At 32.7% G+C, this 14,777-nt stretch overlaps 1 protein-coding gene across 1 annotated transcript; it reads left to right on the forward strand.

Annotated features, from left to right (window-relative positions):
* The first annotated feature begins 1,638 nt into the window (after positions 1–1,638).
* Positions 1,639–9,401, forward strand: LOC134710404 (uncharacterized). Its single transcript, XM_063570759.1, has 4 exons — positions 1,639–1,997; positions 4,277–4,506; positions 4,889–5,141; positions 6,163–9,401. Exons 1-4 carry the CDS (start codon positions 1,781–1,783, stop codon positions 9,399–9,401), a joined length of 3,939 nt encoding a protein of 1,312 aa, XP_063426829.1. The 5' UTR covers positions 1,639–1,780.
* Positions 9,402–14,777: the final 5,376 nt, after the last annotated feature.

Genomic DNA, 14,777 nt, shown 5'->3' on the forward strand with positions numbered 1-14,777 from the left:
TCAGTATGGAACCCAGAAATTTAAACAATGCATGGTTACGGAATATAAAACAAACTGTACAAAGCTTAGACACAGGTAGAATACAAGGTTTTGTCTTTCCTGTTCTGCCGACATTTCGAGATAATATATCGTTTTTATTTTTATCCTCTCACAAAAATTAAGACAGCACGTTACCAACAGTTCCAAATAAAATATTTTGTTAAATGCATCCATTTTGTTTTTAAAGCGGATGACGTAAAAATTCAACGAACCTGTGTTCTTTGTTGATGTCATAAATAAAACCCTACTGAAATATTATAAACGTCATAAGCAAGGTCATTAAGATTTTATTACAAAAAACAACATAAGACCAATGCATTTGACTTGGCTAAAATTTTGCTTAGTTGCAGTTTCAACCATATAATCTAACCAATGCACCTTTAGTAAATCAAGAGTCATCAAGTAAAAATCGCAAAAATACTAACTCCGAGGAAAATACAAAAACGAAAGTCCTTAATCAAATGGCAAAATCAAAAGCGCAAACAAATCAAACAAATGGATTTCAACTGTCATACTCCTGACTGGGTACCGGCATTTTCTTATGAAGAAAATGGTGGATTAAACCTAGTTTTTAAAAGCTAGCTTAACTTCTCACTTATATGACAGTCGCATCTAATTCCATTTTATTGACAACGATGTGTGAACAAAACAAACAGACATATTAGGTAAAAATGTCAAAAATAGGGGTACAGCAGTCAACCTTGTATTATTATCTTAATCACTATTCTCTCCAAGTAGAAATAATCTATTAAGTCATATGAATATATCAGAAGTTAGAACTTTTATTAGCTTTGATTTGGATTTCCAGCTCATTTTTTTCTCCAATTTTTTATTGAGTTAAAAATCAGATCAGCAAGTAAAAGAATATTTAAATCAAGACTTGAACTAGTCTCATCTTGCGATTGTTTTCCAAATATAATTTGTGTTTTAAATCATTATATTACTGTGGACAAAATATATTTCAATCAAGCATTAGTATATAACTTTTTGTAAAAGTGTGAAATAAATGGCCGTTTTGTTAAAAAAAAAAAAAAAAAAATTAAATTTCTATACTATATATATAAAAAAAAATCAAATTATGGTAGTGTGGGCAAAACATTATTTCAATCAAGCCTTAGTTTATAAGTTTTTGCTAAAAAGTGTGAACTAAATGTCATATAAGGTAAGTAGGGAGGCGGTGCTTATTTCAATATACGGCACATTGTTTTGTATCTTCGGTTGGTAATTTTATTTTTTATATAATACCGTATGACATTCTAATTTTGGAATTCAATCATGGGACTTTTTTTTATGAAAAATCACAACTCATGTGAGGCTGATTTGTGATTATTTAAAAGGACTACAATACATGTGCTATGTTTGATACTAAATTATGTTACTTTTCCCACATCCTTCTTTTAAAAAGGTGTTTTTGAAGACCCTAAACCTATACAAGAACAACAAAAGAATAAAATATTGTTTCTTTCGAACAAAATTTATGGAGCATGGATTTATCCTCTATTACTACCCTGATATAGAACAAAAAGGGAAAAGGTGTTTTTGTATTATCAAAACAAAGCTTATCGTATAGCATTTTCTTATTTTTAGGAGTATATCAAGAAGATTTTTTGTCATCATAAAATTCAAACTTAGAGCAGCAGCCAAATTTATTTTTGCTGTGAAAATTTCTTAATTCGACATGAGTATATAAAGTTGATAGAGGAGCAGAAATACTATTAACTGATCATCTGAAAAATCAAAAATGGCCTCCCTTTCTATAGAGGAAGAAAACTATGTTAGAATGAGTTTGTTACTAACAGGAATTTCTCCACGAGCAGCTAGAAATTTTTTTGATAGGGAGTTTGCTCCAACGTGTTTAGATGCCTCACTGAAAAAAGAGTATAGCAAACTATTGGACTTAAAAAAGGAACATAGAATCAACCAATTACAGTGGAACCTCATGTTTCCTAGATTTCCCGGTAAGTGCAAACTAGACTATAGAATGCGTTTGTGTTTAGGCGTTTTACCAGATGAGGGGAGGGTTGGCGCCTTCAATCATGTGCTACCCCTCCGCATTTTGTTTGTGTCTATCCAAAGTCAGGAGCCTGTAATTTAGCGGTTGTCTTTCGTTTGCAGTATATCATATTTGTTTTTAGTTTATTGTTTTGTACATAAATCAGGCCGTTATTTTTTCTCCCGTTTGAAATGATTTACTGTTTCCATGTTGGGGCCTGTATAGACCATTATGGAACGGTGACGTATCGATGTTAAATTCTACGTTAACTGGAATTGTTTGATTAAATTAACATTTCTAAGATAAATAAAAAAAAGTAATGCCTATTTCAACTCACGACAATCCTTCTCATAAATAATATCAGTTCCAACGACTTTTTCATCCTTAATTTAAAAACGTAAAGAACACATGAAAGGTTTTCTGAATACAGCCTTAAAAAGCTATTTAATTAACGAAATCAAAATTTATGATGGGCTTTAGTACCAAAAAAATGAACGAGAACAAATATGATATATACTTAGTAGCAGCAATCGACAACCACTGAATTTCAGGCGCCTGATTTGGGACAGACATCAACAGAATACGGCTGGTTTAAACATTATCTGGGACAGTAGTGTAACATATAAACAACCTAAATCAGGTGAAAAGAACTTTACTCATCAAATAGATGAAAATAACAAACACAAGTAAAAAAAACACATACATCTCACACTTAGAACAGATCTTTTATAGTTCAATGAATAAGAAAATAAAAACGATTTCATTACTGATAATAAAATAAATATTAATACTGATAAAAACAATATTAAAATATCAAATTACAGTACTGTTGAATAGGTAAACTTTTATAACAAGTTTATTTAAAGGATCGATAAATTTTACCAATCGTTTCTACAGGAGTTGGTACAGTTAGACCTATTTTCGGCCCCAAAATATAGCAGTTATACAAAATTGATAAAATGTAAACTTTTAGTTATATTATGAACAGTAGAATGCTTCTGCTACATAAATATGGGCTGTTTTTGACAATACAATGTGCATATATCGAATCCTTGCACCATTAAATCAAGTTGCCAAAATTCTGAAATTACTAAAAAATACTAAATTACTGAAAATAACTGAAATCTTCACAATTCAAGCATTTAAGTTAAACTTTAGACGGTTTTCGTGTGAAACGAAAGTGGCCGCATTCGTGTTCATCCTTTATATTGAAATGTAAGTTGTTTTTTATGATTATACATAACATATAAAAAGGTTGAGAATGAACACGGATGCGGCTACTTTCATTTTTGACAAAAACCATCTGAAAAGAGACATTTTCTGGCATATTTGGTAGATTGTTCATATTTGAGCTTGAATCGGATCGTTTTTAATGACTAAATCAATTAAAATCTTTCACATACACTAATTGATTCAAATAAAATAGACATTTAAGTGTCTAAAAAGTGGTCAAAATCTTTCGTCAGATGAACCTGAAATTTGAGGCCGGACCTACTCCTTTCCTTTTGGTAAAGTACTTCTCTGTAAAAACTAGAATGTGCTATTCCGTTTGAAATAAGTATTTTAAATCTGTTAATGAATATCATGCATACTTGGGATTCGTTGTTTGCTATATGTCTTATTCATTTTTCATTTGTTGTTTTGTAAAAGTTATTCCGTTTGGGTTTTTTTTCGTTGAAATTGTTTTACCTTTTTTTCATGACGGGGTCTTTTGTAGCCGATTATAAGGTATTGGACTTGTTCATTGCCGTACAATGACCTATAATGGTTTATTTTTTTATTTATTTGAACTCCATTGACTGGATATATAATCACCAATCTTTCCACATCTTACGAGTTTATATTAGTGGTACAATCTCAATGGAGTCTCATTGATATTTGCCCACTGCTTTATTCTTCTCTTTTATGCTTTGTTTGTTTCTTTTTCTTTTTTGCCATGACGTTGTCAGTTTATTTTCGACTTATAAGCTTAAATGTCCCTTTTGTATCTTTCGTCTCTCTTTCATAATCATACGATACCATACAAAACATAAGCCACAGTCAAGTGGCCAGATTCTTGCTATATGAAAATGAGACTCATGATAAGTAAATTAAAGAGCAAAGAAATAAAAATAACAACAGGAACAAATGTTTAAAACCTTAATAGAAATTATTTCATATCAAGTTTGATATATTTTATTTTAGACTTTGGGTAAACTTTTTTACATTCAACTAGTCTGTTTTGAAGGTTTTCTCGTTTTTCAGATGCGCCAAATTCTCAGGCGTTTGACATAACATTGATAATAACTCTTCTACGAAATCTCACAACCATAACTCGTCCTCATAGAGGATTTGATACCTTACCTACTGCCAGTGAAACAACACCAGGCGCAGATTTGGCTAGAATCAAATACTATAGGAACTACCTTGCTCACCTAGATGATGGGAAAGTAGAAAGTACCGTCTTCAACACAGCATGGGACATTATATCTGAGGTAAGTCTCTTTATCAGAGTAAAACGCATACAAAGAGGGGCGAAAGATAGCATAGGGACGGTCAAACTGTATACAATAAACCCCATTGGCAATGTCAGATTCTGTCGTTATAGACAGATGTCTAGATTATAAGGCTTTACAGGATAAAATACTTGACGAGAAATCAATATTCTATAAAACAAAAAGTAGAAACTTGGCTGTGGAACGGAATTCACCAAGAACCGAAGTTGTTCTCATGGTAAACAGTTCCTGATTAACATGTTATGTTGCTCAATTGAGAACCTTTAACTTTAATACTGCCAAAATTCTATACAATCACTAATACAAATGTTGATAAATACTCAATTATAAACATGCTCTTAATTCCTTTATAATTTTCTAGGCTGTTGGGAGATTAGGTGGACAGAATATGAAGGGGGAGTGTGATCTACTAAGGACCAAAATACTGGACCAGACAAATAGAGAAATCATGATGGATATCAAACGTTCTAATGATGAAATAAAGGAACTCAAAGAGTCATTTGCTAGTTTGAAAAGATCTCATGATGAACTCCAAGTCGATCATGCAGAAATGACAAAAGAAGTAAAAAGGTTGAAACATTTACAAGTTGATACAGTACCTTGGAATATCAGAGGTAAGCACTTGGTTATTTTAATTTGTTGACATACTTGAACCAGAGAGGCGAAGGATAATAAAGGAACATTCAAAACATGAAAATAAACTGATAACGCCATGGAGAACAAGAAAACAATCTACAGACAAACAGGAGTCACAAAACACAATAAAAAATGCAAAAGAGTGAGCAACAGGGACCCAATCAACAACTTGGGGTTACCTAAAGTGCTTTGGAAAGTTAAGCAGATCGTGCTCCATATGTGGCACCCATCGTTTTGTTCATGTTATTGAATGTCAAAGTGCATACTAGGAATTCAGTTTGTTCCATGGAACGACAAAAAAAAAGGTGCTGCGGACGGGTTAGAAAATCATGCTCCAAATGTTGCACCAGTTGGGTCTGCTGTTGTTTTAATGCATGTTGTTTTTTAGTCCGTAAAATAAGTCGACCCGTCAAAAGGAACACGCAGAGATGATGGTTGCGTGTCTTTTGCAAAGTCACTGCACTTTTTAAATAAAAATAGACAACTATACAACAGAAAATATCAAATAGCTTAGTCATCTTCTTTAACTTTAACTTAACATCTTTGTTCTTTGTACTATCCTAAGTTGTCTTTGAAATAGCTAACATCAAATTTGCTTCATAACAATATGTCCGGGAATTATGACATTAAAAAGGTATAACAGCTAATTCTTTATCGTTCAAACAAAATGCTTGCCCGGGAGAAGTATTGGCATCAGATCGTTTTCAAATTAGTGGCCTTTGACTATTTTTGATCGTTTTAGATTATAAATACAATGGTTAATGTGTAATTATTTATGTTTATGTATTATCGTTAATTTGTCTAGAATATTTACATAATAAAACTACGCATATAATTTGCAAGAAAACTATTGTACACAGTTATTGCTATTCGTGTTTCCAAGATAATGCATATCATAAAGTCAGTAGAAATTAAACTTTTTCCCCCTAAAAATACAGAAAGTTTTTTTTTCAATTATCGACTGTGTAAAGATTTAATACTCCTTGATTTGTATTTTAGAAAGAATTGATGACACACTTAAAGTATGGAAGGACAATAATGATAAAATGTTTATAAACACAAGAGCTGCTCAAACGGTACTAAAATCTATAAAGGAAAATAGTTGCGTTACCATTATTGCAAGTTCTGGTGTAGGCAAAACGTGCATTCTCCGACAAACAGCTTTAAAGATGGCAGAGGAAAATTATGATGTTCTTCTTGTGACAGATCCAAGTGACATTGTAAAGTTTTACAATCCACACAAGAAATCATTGTTTGTTGTTGATGATTTATGTGGAAACTTTTCTGTTAACCAGAGTGATATTAAAAGGTGGGAACCCGTAATGGAGAATATAAAACAAATTCTTGAAAAACAACAAGCAAAAATAATTGCAGCATGTCGATTGCAAGTATACCAGGATGAAAAGTTTGAATCTTTATCAGTCTTTAAATCATGTGCATGTAACTTGTTATCAGAGAATGTGTGTTTGTCAGAAACTGAAAAACAGTCAATAGCAGAGATATATTTGAAAACAAAAGCCTCTGAGATTACGGACTATTACAGTTTATATGATTGTTTCCCTCTCTTATGTAAATTATACCACGATAATCCTATACTTAATGTTAAGAATTTCTTTCAGAATCCATTTTCAGTTTATGAAGCTGAAATTGATCAGCTACTCAAGAAAGGACATCACACTAAATTCTGTGCTTTGGCTCTATGTGTAATCTTTAATAACAAGTTAAAAGAAGAAATGTTGACGGAAGAGGTTGATGAAGAAACTATGACAATCATTGAGAACACATGTGAGGCATGTAGATTAGACAGGGGAACATCAAGACTCGTTTTACAGGATGAACTTGACTCACTTGAAGATACATTCATAAAGAAAGAAAACAGCATATACAAGATTATACATGATAAGATATTCGACTTTCTAACTTTCTTCTATGGGCAAAAAATAATCACATGCTTGATAAGGAATGCAGATAGCTGTTTGATTAAAGAAAGATTTTCACTAGAAAAAAGTGACTGTCTTGATCAGTTTATTTCTGTCATACCACAAAAGTATCTTCAAATGTACAAAGAGAGATTGATTAATGATTGGTCAAAGGGAAAAGTTCAAGATGTATTTAGTAACCTTAATATGAAGAAACCTCTTTTCAGAGAGCAATTGCTTCTTCATTTGAAAACACTTGATATATCTTACCAGAGACAGCTCGCTCACATCTGTAATAAACCTAATCAAGAAGACAACGATGATGATAATGAATATGATTATGATTGTATGTATTGTTTTGATGATGATGACTGGGGTCACGATGAAGATTACGATGGTCATAGTGATAATGTTGATGATGATGATGATGATGACGATGAAGATGATGATGATAATGATGATGTTGATAATGTTGAAGATGATATTATATCAAACTGTTGTTTTATCGGTGATATTTCTTTGGTTTTGTGGTGTTGTGATCATGGCGTAGATATTAACAAGGGTACTTGTTATAATGGAGAGTCACCTTTGATGAAGGCCTGTAAAGGTGGCCATACAGCAATAGTTAAAATGTTGTTAGACAGAGGAGCAAATTTTGATAAATGTGATACTTTTGACCAGACACCTTTGATGAAGGCTTGTGAACATGGTCATACAGTAATAGCAAAGATGTTGGTAAACAGAGGAGCCGACTATGATAAATGTAATAATACTGGTCAATTCCATGTAATGAAGGCTTGTCAACATGGTCATCTCGAAATAGTAAAGATGTTGATAGACAATGGAGCAGACTGTAATAAATGCAACAGTGTAGGTCAGTCACCTGTTATGAAGGCTTGTCAACATGGTCATTTCGAAATAGTAAAGATGTTGGTAAACAGAGGAGCCGATTATGATAAATGTGATAAAAATGGTCAGTCCCCTGTAATGAAGGCTTGTAAATATGGTCATCTAGGAATAGTAAAGTTGTTGATAGACAATGGAACAGACTTTAATAAATGTAACAATCTAGGTCAGTCACCAGTTATGATGGCTTGTGAACATGGTCATACAGAAATAGCAAAGATATTGATATCCAGAGGAGCAGACTTTAACAAATGTAATAATGGGGGGCAATCACCTCTTATGAAGGCTTGTCAACATGGTCATCTAGAAATAGTAAAGATGTTGATATCCAGAGGAGCAGACTATAATAAATGTGATAGTGATGGTCAGTTCCCTTTAATGAAAGCTTGTGAAAATGGTCATATAGAAATAGTCAAATTGCTGTTAGAGAGAGGGGCATACTTTAATGTATGTGATAATGACGGGGAATCTACGGTTCTGAAGGCTTGTAAAAATGGCCATAAAGAAGTAGTCATGATGTTGATCGACAGAGGAGCAGACTATCGTAAATGTGATAATTGGGGAGAGTCACCTGTAATGAAAGCTTGTGAACAAGGTCATATAGGAATAGTTAAGATATTGATAGACAGAGAAGCAGATTTTAATAAATGTGATTGTTTTGGACAAACACCTTTGATAACGGCTTGTGAAAATGGTCATGTAGAAATAGTCAAATTGTTATTAGATAAAGGGACAGACTTTAATTTGTGTGACTATAACTGTAGGTCTACTTTTATGAAGACTTGTAAAAGAGAAGTAGTTATGGCGTTTGTCAGGGGAGCAGACGACCATATTTGTGGGAATTGGGGAGAGTCACCTGTAATGAAGGCGTGTGCACAAGGTCATACTAAAATAGTAGAGATGTTGTTAGAAAAAGGAGCAGACTATAATAAATATGACGGATGTGGAGAGACACCTTTGATGAAGGCTTGTAAAAATGGTCATACAGACATATTAAAGATATTGTTAAACAGAGGAGCAGACTATATCAACTGTGATGGATATGGAGAGACACCTGTGATGAAGGCTTCTGAGTATGGTCATTCAGACACATTAAACATATTGTTAGATAAAGGAGCAGGCTATAACACATGTGACGGAATGACAGAGACACTTATAATGAAGGCTTGTGAAAATGGTCATACTAACACATTAAAGATATTGTTAGACAGAGGAGAAGACTGTAACAAATGTAACGGTATAGGGAGGACCCCTGCAATGTTGGCTTGTCAACGTGGTCATAAAGAAATAGTAAAGATTTTGTTAGAAAGAGGAGCAGACTTTAATAAACGTGACATTGACGGATATGGAGCTGCAAGCATTGCTAATGATCAGGGTTATCCAGAAATCGTTGATTTGATTTATGAAAAGTAGTATAAGTATTTAACATGAATAATGATAAGCCATCTGTAAAAGTCTTATGAAATTTTAATTACTTTTTAACAGCTTTTGAGAACTTTAACTTGTCAATGATAAAGCTATTAAAAGTCAAGAGAGAATATTTTCCCGCCAAAATTTCAATGGCTCATATCTCGAAAACAAGCACCTATATATTAATTTTGCTTTTTGGATTTCTTTATTAATTCCTTATCTATTTAAACTAGTGCTTTGAAAAGTTTATTACTTTGAAACTGAGAAGCGAGCTCCCTTAACATATCCATCAATGTGTCGTTGTCTACACCATAAACGTTTCACTTTATGAGAAAATCAATGAAAAGTTTGAGAGATATATATAATCATTGTAAAAAAAATTAACTTGAATTTGATACATATGATAAAGTTTTCTCCAAATTTTCATTCAGTTAATTTTTAAGATATACAAAACAGGAACATATTCGTTTTTTCAACTTCTAGACATTTCGAAATCTCAAAAGGTATCTACTTCCAAATGTTAATCATACTTTATATATTTTTGTCATCATGCAATGCTTTTTCTAATCTATGAACTATTAATTTTCATAACAGGATTGATAAAATAGTGGCAAAGTTAATGTTTTGTACATTTCTTGTTAACTTTAATTGTAAAATTAATTCCCGACTTTAAATATTCAATGTAAAAATATGTATTTTATGTCTTATCACTGACATGTATGCTCATATTCTAATAATTCTTGTTATTTATACAAATAGAACAACTGTGTTGCAGTAAATTTGTGAATTTAGGTATATATCTCTTAAACCATATATTTTATTCGTTACCATTACTTATAATTGTGGTATAAAATTCGACACCATTTTCAGTAAAGAACTTGCAATGGATCACATAGTTATCATTTATATATGTATACCAAATAAGAAGTGGGGCATTGCCTCCACTTACTCACTGCAACAATGAATGATCTATGAATTACCAGAAAATATTACATTAACTTTTAGATTATTTAATCAATCTTGTATGGGAAAGGATTTGTATAGGCGTTGCATTTTGTCCAATCCCTTTGTTTAAATGTACGTTTTATTTTTTAACAATAAAATATTTGGAATTGAATTGGATATATTGTAATATCAAGACAAATCTTATGGCATTATTCTTATTGATTTTTGCACACATTAAATGTGGATGATCCGATAATTAGTCAATCACTAAATCAGCACAAGATGTCAACATGAATTATGGGACTTCATTTACGAGAGCACTTCTAATGACAAAATCTCATCATTGGTGAAAACATGACTGTTAACTATTATTATGTTTTCTGTGACGAGAACAAAATTCCCGTAATTATAAGATCGTCAGTTGATAAACTTGTCGGTCATTTTATCAGTAAGAATACGAGAGTCATTATAAAGGTTATCAATAAGAACACATCAGACTCATTTTCGGGTCTAAAACAAATAAATGTCAAAGAACCAGTCTATTGAGAAGATTCGTGTAAAACGTCACAATAAGGAAGAAGACAGTTGTTTAATTAATTTGATATTTTTGAGTTTAAAGTTAACATGATTGTTGAAAAATAATTCAAGTGCGAGTCATTTCATGGTATCTAGTGACGATATAACAGTTCTCGTGGTCGCCAGAGTCTGGCGTACTAAATTATAATCCTGGTACCTTTGATAACAATTTACACCACTGGGTCGCCACTGCTGGTGGACGTTTCGTCCCCGTGTGTATCACCAGACCAGTAGTCAACACTTCGGTGTTGACATGAATGCCAATAGGGTGGTCATTTTTATAAATTTCCTGTTAACAAAACTTTGAATATTTCGAAAAACTAAGGATTTTCTTATCCCAGGCGTACGTTACCTTAGCCGTATTTGGCACAACTTTTGGAATTTTGGATCCTCAATGCTCTTCAAATTTGTACTTATTTTGTTTTATAAATATTTTGTTATTAAAAGCACTGATGAGTCTTAAGTACACGAAATGCGCGTCTGGCGTACTAAATTATAATTCTGGTACCTTTGATAACAATTAGCACATTCTTTTGGTTTTATTATGCCCTTTAATTTCGTAGCTTATTTCGCTTGCCAAAAGTTTTGATAGGAATGCTACTGATATATCTCTTGTAGCGAAAAAAAATCTATTAGTATCCTGTAGGATTTCTGCAGAACTTTAGACTTTGAAGTAAAGTCTTCTACATAGGCTGTTTCATTCTAACTTTTTCAATGTGCACAAGAAAGAGGGACGAAATATACAAGAATGATGTGCAAACTCATAAGTTGATCATAAACTGACAATGCCATGCCTAGGAAAACAACTGACAACTAAGAACTGAGCAAAACGAAAACCACCAAAAACTTGGGCTGAACTCAATTCTGAATTCGTTGTGTTGCTCATGTAAGTGCAAACCCGGTAATGTCTAATTAGGTAAGTCAAATTCGAGGAAAATGAGGGATGGGAGAGGGGATTGTAGTAACTAAAATAGGAACAGATCCAATATCATCTGTGGCACGTATATCTTATAATTGTCAACTCATGATGGCGTGAGTAAAATTTACGAAGCAATAATCTATCTTGTGCAGCTCTTTATTGTTCCCTATAAAATTTTTGTTTCTTTATTCAAATGTCTGAGCTGAGCTGGGTTGGGCAATAAAAAAAATCCAACAGTAGTATACCGCTGTTCGAAATTCATAAATCGATTGAGAAAAAAACATCAAATATAAAAGGAGAACAGTGACACAACAGTGACACTAACATGCAACACACACAGAAACGAACTATAAGATAACAATGGAAAATAGTTCGTAAAAAGTTATGAAAATTGTTAAAAATTTAATATAAAGGACAATAACTCCTTATGGGGTCAATTGACCACTTTGGTCAAGTTGACTTATTTGTAGCTCTTACTTTATCGTGCATTATTACTATTTACAGTTTATCTCTTTCTATAATAATATTCAAGATAATAACTATAAGCTGCAAAATTTTCTTACAATTACCAATTCATTTGCAGCAGCTCATCAACAAGTTGCCTGATTAGTCTGAAAATTTCAGGGCAGATATATCTTACCCTAATGAACAATTTTATCCACAGCTGATTTTTTCTAAATGCTTTGGTTTCAGAGATATGAGCCAAAATCTGTATTGTACCCCTATGTACTACTTTCAGCCATGTCTGCCATCTTGGTTCACGGGCGAGGTCATCGGACATATTTTTAAAACTAGATACCCTAATGAAGATTGTGGACAAGTTGGATTAAGTTTGTCTTAGTAGCTTCAAAGGAGAAGATTTTTGTATAAGATTACAAAAATTTAGAAAAAATCGTTAAAAATTTACTTTAAAGGGCAAGTACTCCTTAAGTGGTCAACTGACCATTTTGGCCATGTTGACTTATTTGTAGATCCTACTTAGCTGAACATTATTGTTGTTTACAGTTTATCTCTACATTTCATAATATTATTTAAGATAATAACCAAAAACGACAAAATTTCCTTAACATTACTAAATTAGGGGCAGCAACCCAACAACAGGTTCTCCGATTCATTTGAAAAATTCAGGGCAAATAGTTCTTGATTTGATAAACAATTAAACCCCGGTCATATTTGCTCTAAATGCTTTGGTTTCAGAGATATAAGCTAAATTCTACATTTTACCCCTATGTTCTCTTGTTAGCCATGGTGACCATCTTGGCTAGTTGGCCGGTTCACTGGACTCATTTTTAGCTCACCTGGCCCACAGGGCCAAGTGAGGTTTTCCCATCACTTTGCGTCCGTCGTCCGTCATCGTTAACTTTTACAAAAATCTTCTCCTCTGAAACTACTGTGCCAAATTTAACCAAACTTGGCCACAATCATCATCGGGGTCTCTAGTTTAAAAAAAAAGATTTTGGCTTATAACTCTGAAACCAAAGCATTTAGAGCAAATCTGACATGGGGATAAAATTGTTTATCAGGTCAACATCAATCTTCTGTGAAATTTTCAGATCAATCGGACAACCGTTTGTTGGGTTGCTGCCCCTGAATTGGTAATTTTAAGGAAATTTTGCTGATTTTGGTTATTATCTTGAATATTGATATAGATAGAGATAAACTGTAATCAGCAATAATGTTCACCAAAGTAAGATCTAGAAGATAAGTCAACATGACCAAAATGGTCAGTTGACCCCTTAAGGACTTATTGCCATTTTTAGTAAGTTTTTACCAATTTTTCGAAAGTTTTTGTTATCTTTTACAAAAATCTTCTCCTCTGAAACTACTGGGCCAAATTTAACCAAACTTGGCCACAATCATCATTAGGGTATCTAGTTTTAAAAATGTGTCCAGTGACCCGGCCAACCAAGATGGCCGCCATGGCTAAATATAGAATATAGAGCTGAAATGTAGATTGTGGCTGATAACTCTGAAACCAAAGCATTGAGTGCAAATCTGACAAGGGGTTTTAAATTTGTTTAATCAAGTCAATATTTATCTGCCCTGAAAGTTTTAGATGAATTGGACAACTAGTTTTTGGGTTGCTGCCCCCCCAATTGGTATTTTTTAAAGAAATGTAGCCGTTTTTGTTATTATCTTGAATACTATTATAGATAGAGATAAACTTTAAACAGCAATAATGATCAGCTATGTAAAAAGTAAAAACACAAAATTAAGATCTAAAAATAACTCAACATGACCAAAATGGTCAGTTGACCCCTTTAGGAGTTACTGGCCTTTATAGTAATTTTTTAACAAGTTGTTAATGTTTTTTAACTTAAACAATTTTCATTAATATAGTAAATTTTTGTAAATTATCACAAAATATTATCTAAAGGGTCAAGTTAATTATAGATAAAGAAAATTTAAAGTAGCAAGAATGCTCAGTAAAGTAAGATACCCCAATGATAATTGTGACCAAGTTTGGTTTAATTTGCCCCAGTAGTTTCAGAGGAGAAGATTTTTGTAAAAACTAGCCACAACGGACGCAAAGTGTCATTTTGGCCTGGTGAGCTAAATATGTGGGTCGAACCTGGTTTTGTGGATAGCCAAAGGTACCAGGCTTAGGATTTAATAAGCCAGACGCGTGTTATATCTATATTAGACTCATCCCTGGCGATCAGGTCAAGGAGCAAAGAAAGCAAAACAAAGATGAAGAGAATTGATGACCCAAAATTCCAAACATTTGTGTCAAATACGGCTAAGGTTATCTGCCTGTTCAATTCATCAAATTTCTGTATGTGACTATTCAACAACAGGGGTTGTAATACTTACGTTGTTGTTAGTAGTATTCTTTCCGAACAGTTGTTAAGTTAATTGTTTTATTGTTTTTCTGTCCAGCATTAAAACACATATGATGATTCTAGGATTGTCTTTTAGCTTATTATACAGTATTGGCT

Source organism: Mytilus trossulus, chromosome 3, assembly GCF_036588685.1.
Source record: "Mytilus trossulus isolate FHL-02 chromosome 3, PNRI_Mtr1.1.1.hap1, whole genome shotgun sequence".
Taxonomy (NCBI): domain Eukaryota; kingdom Metazoa; phylum Mollusca; class Bivalvia; order Mytilida; family Mytilidae; genus Mytilus; species Mytilus trossulus.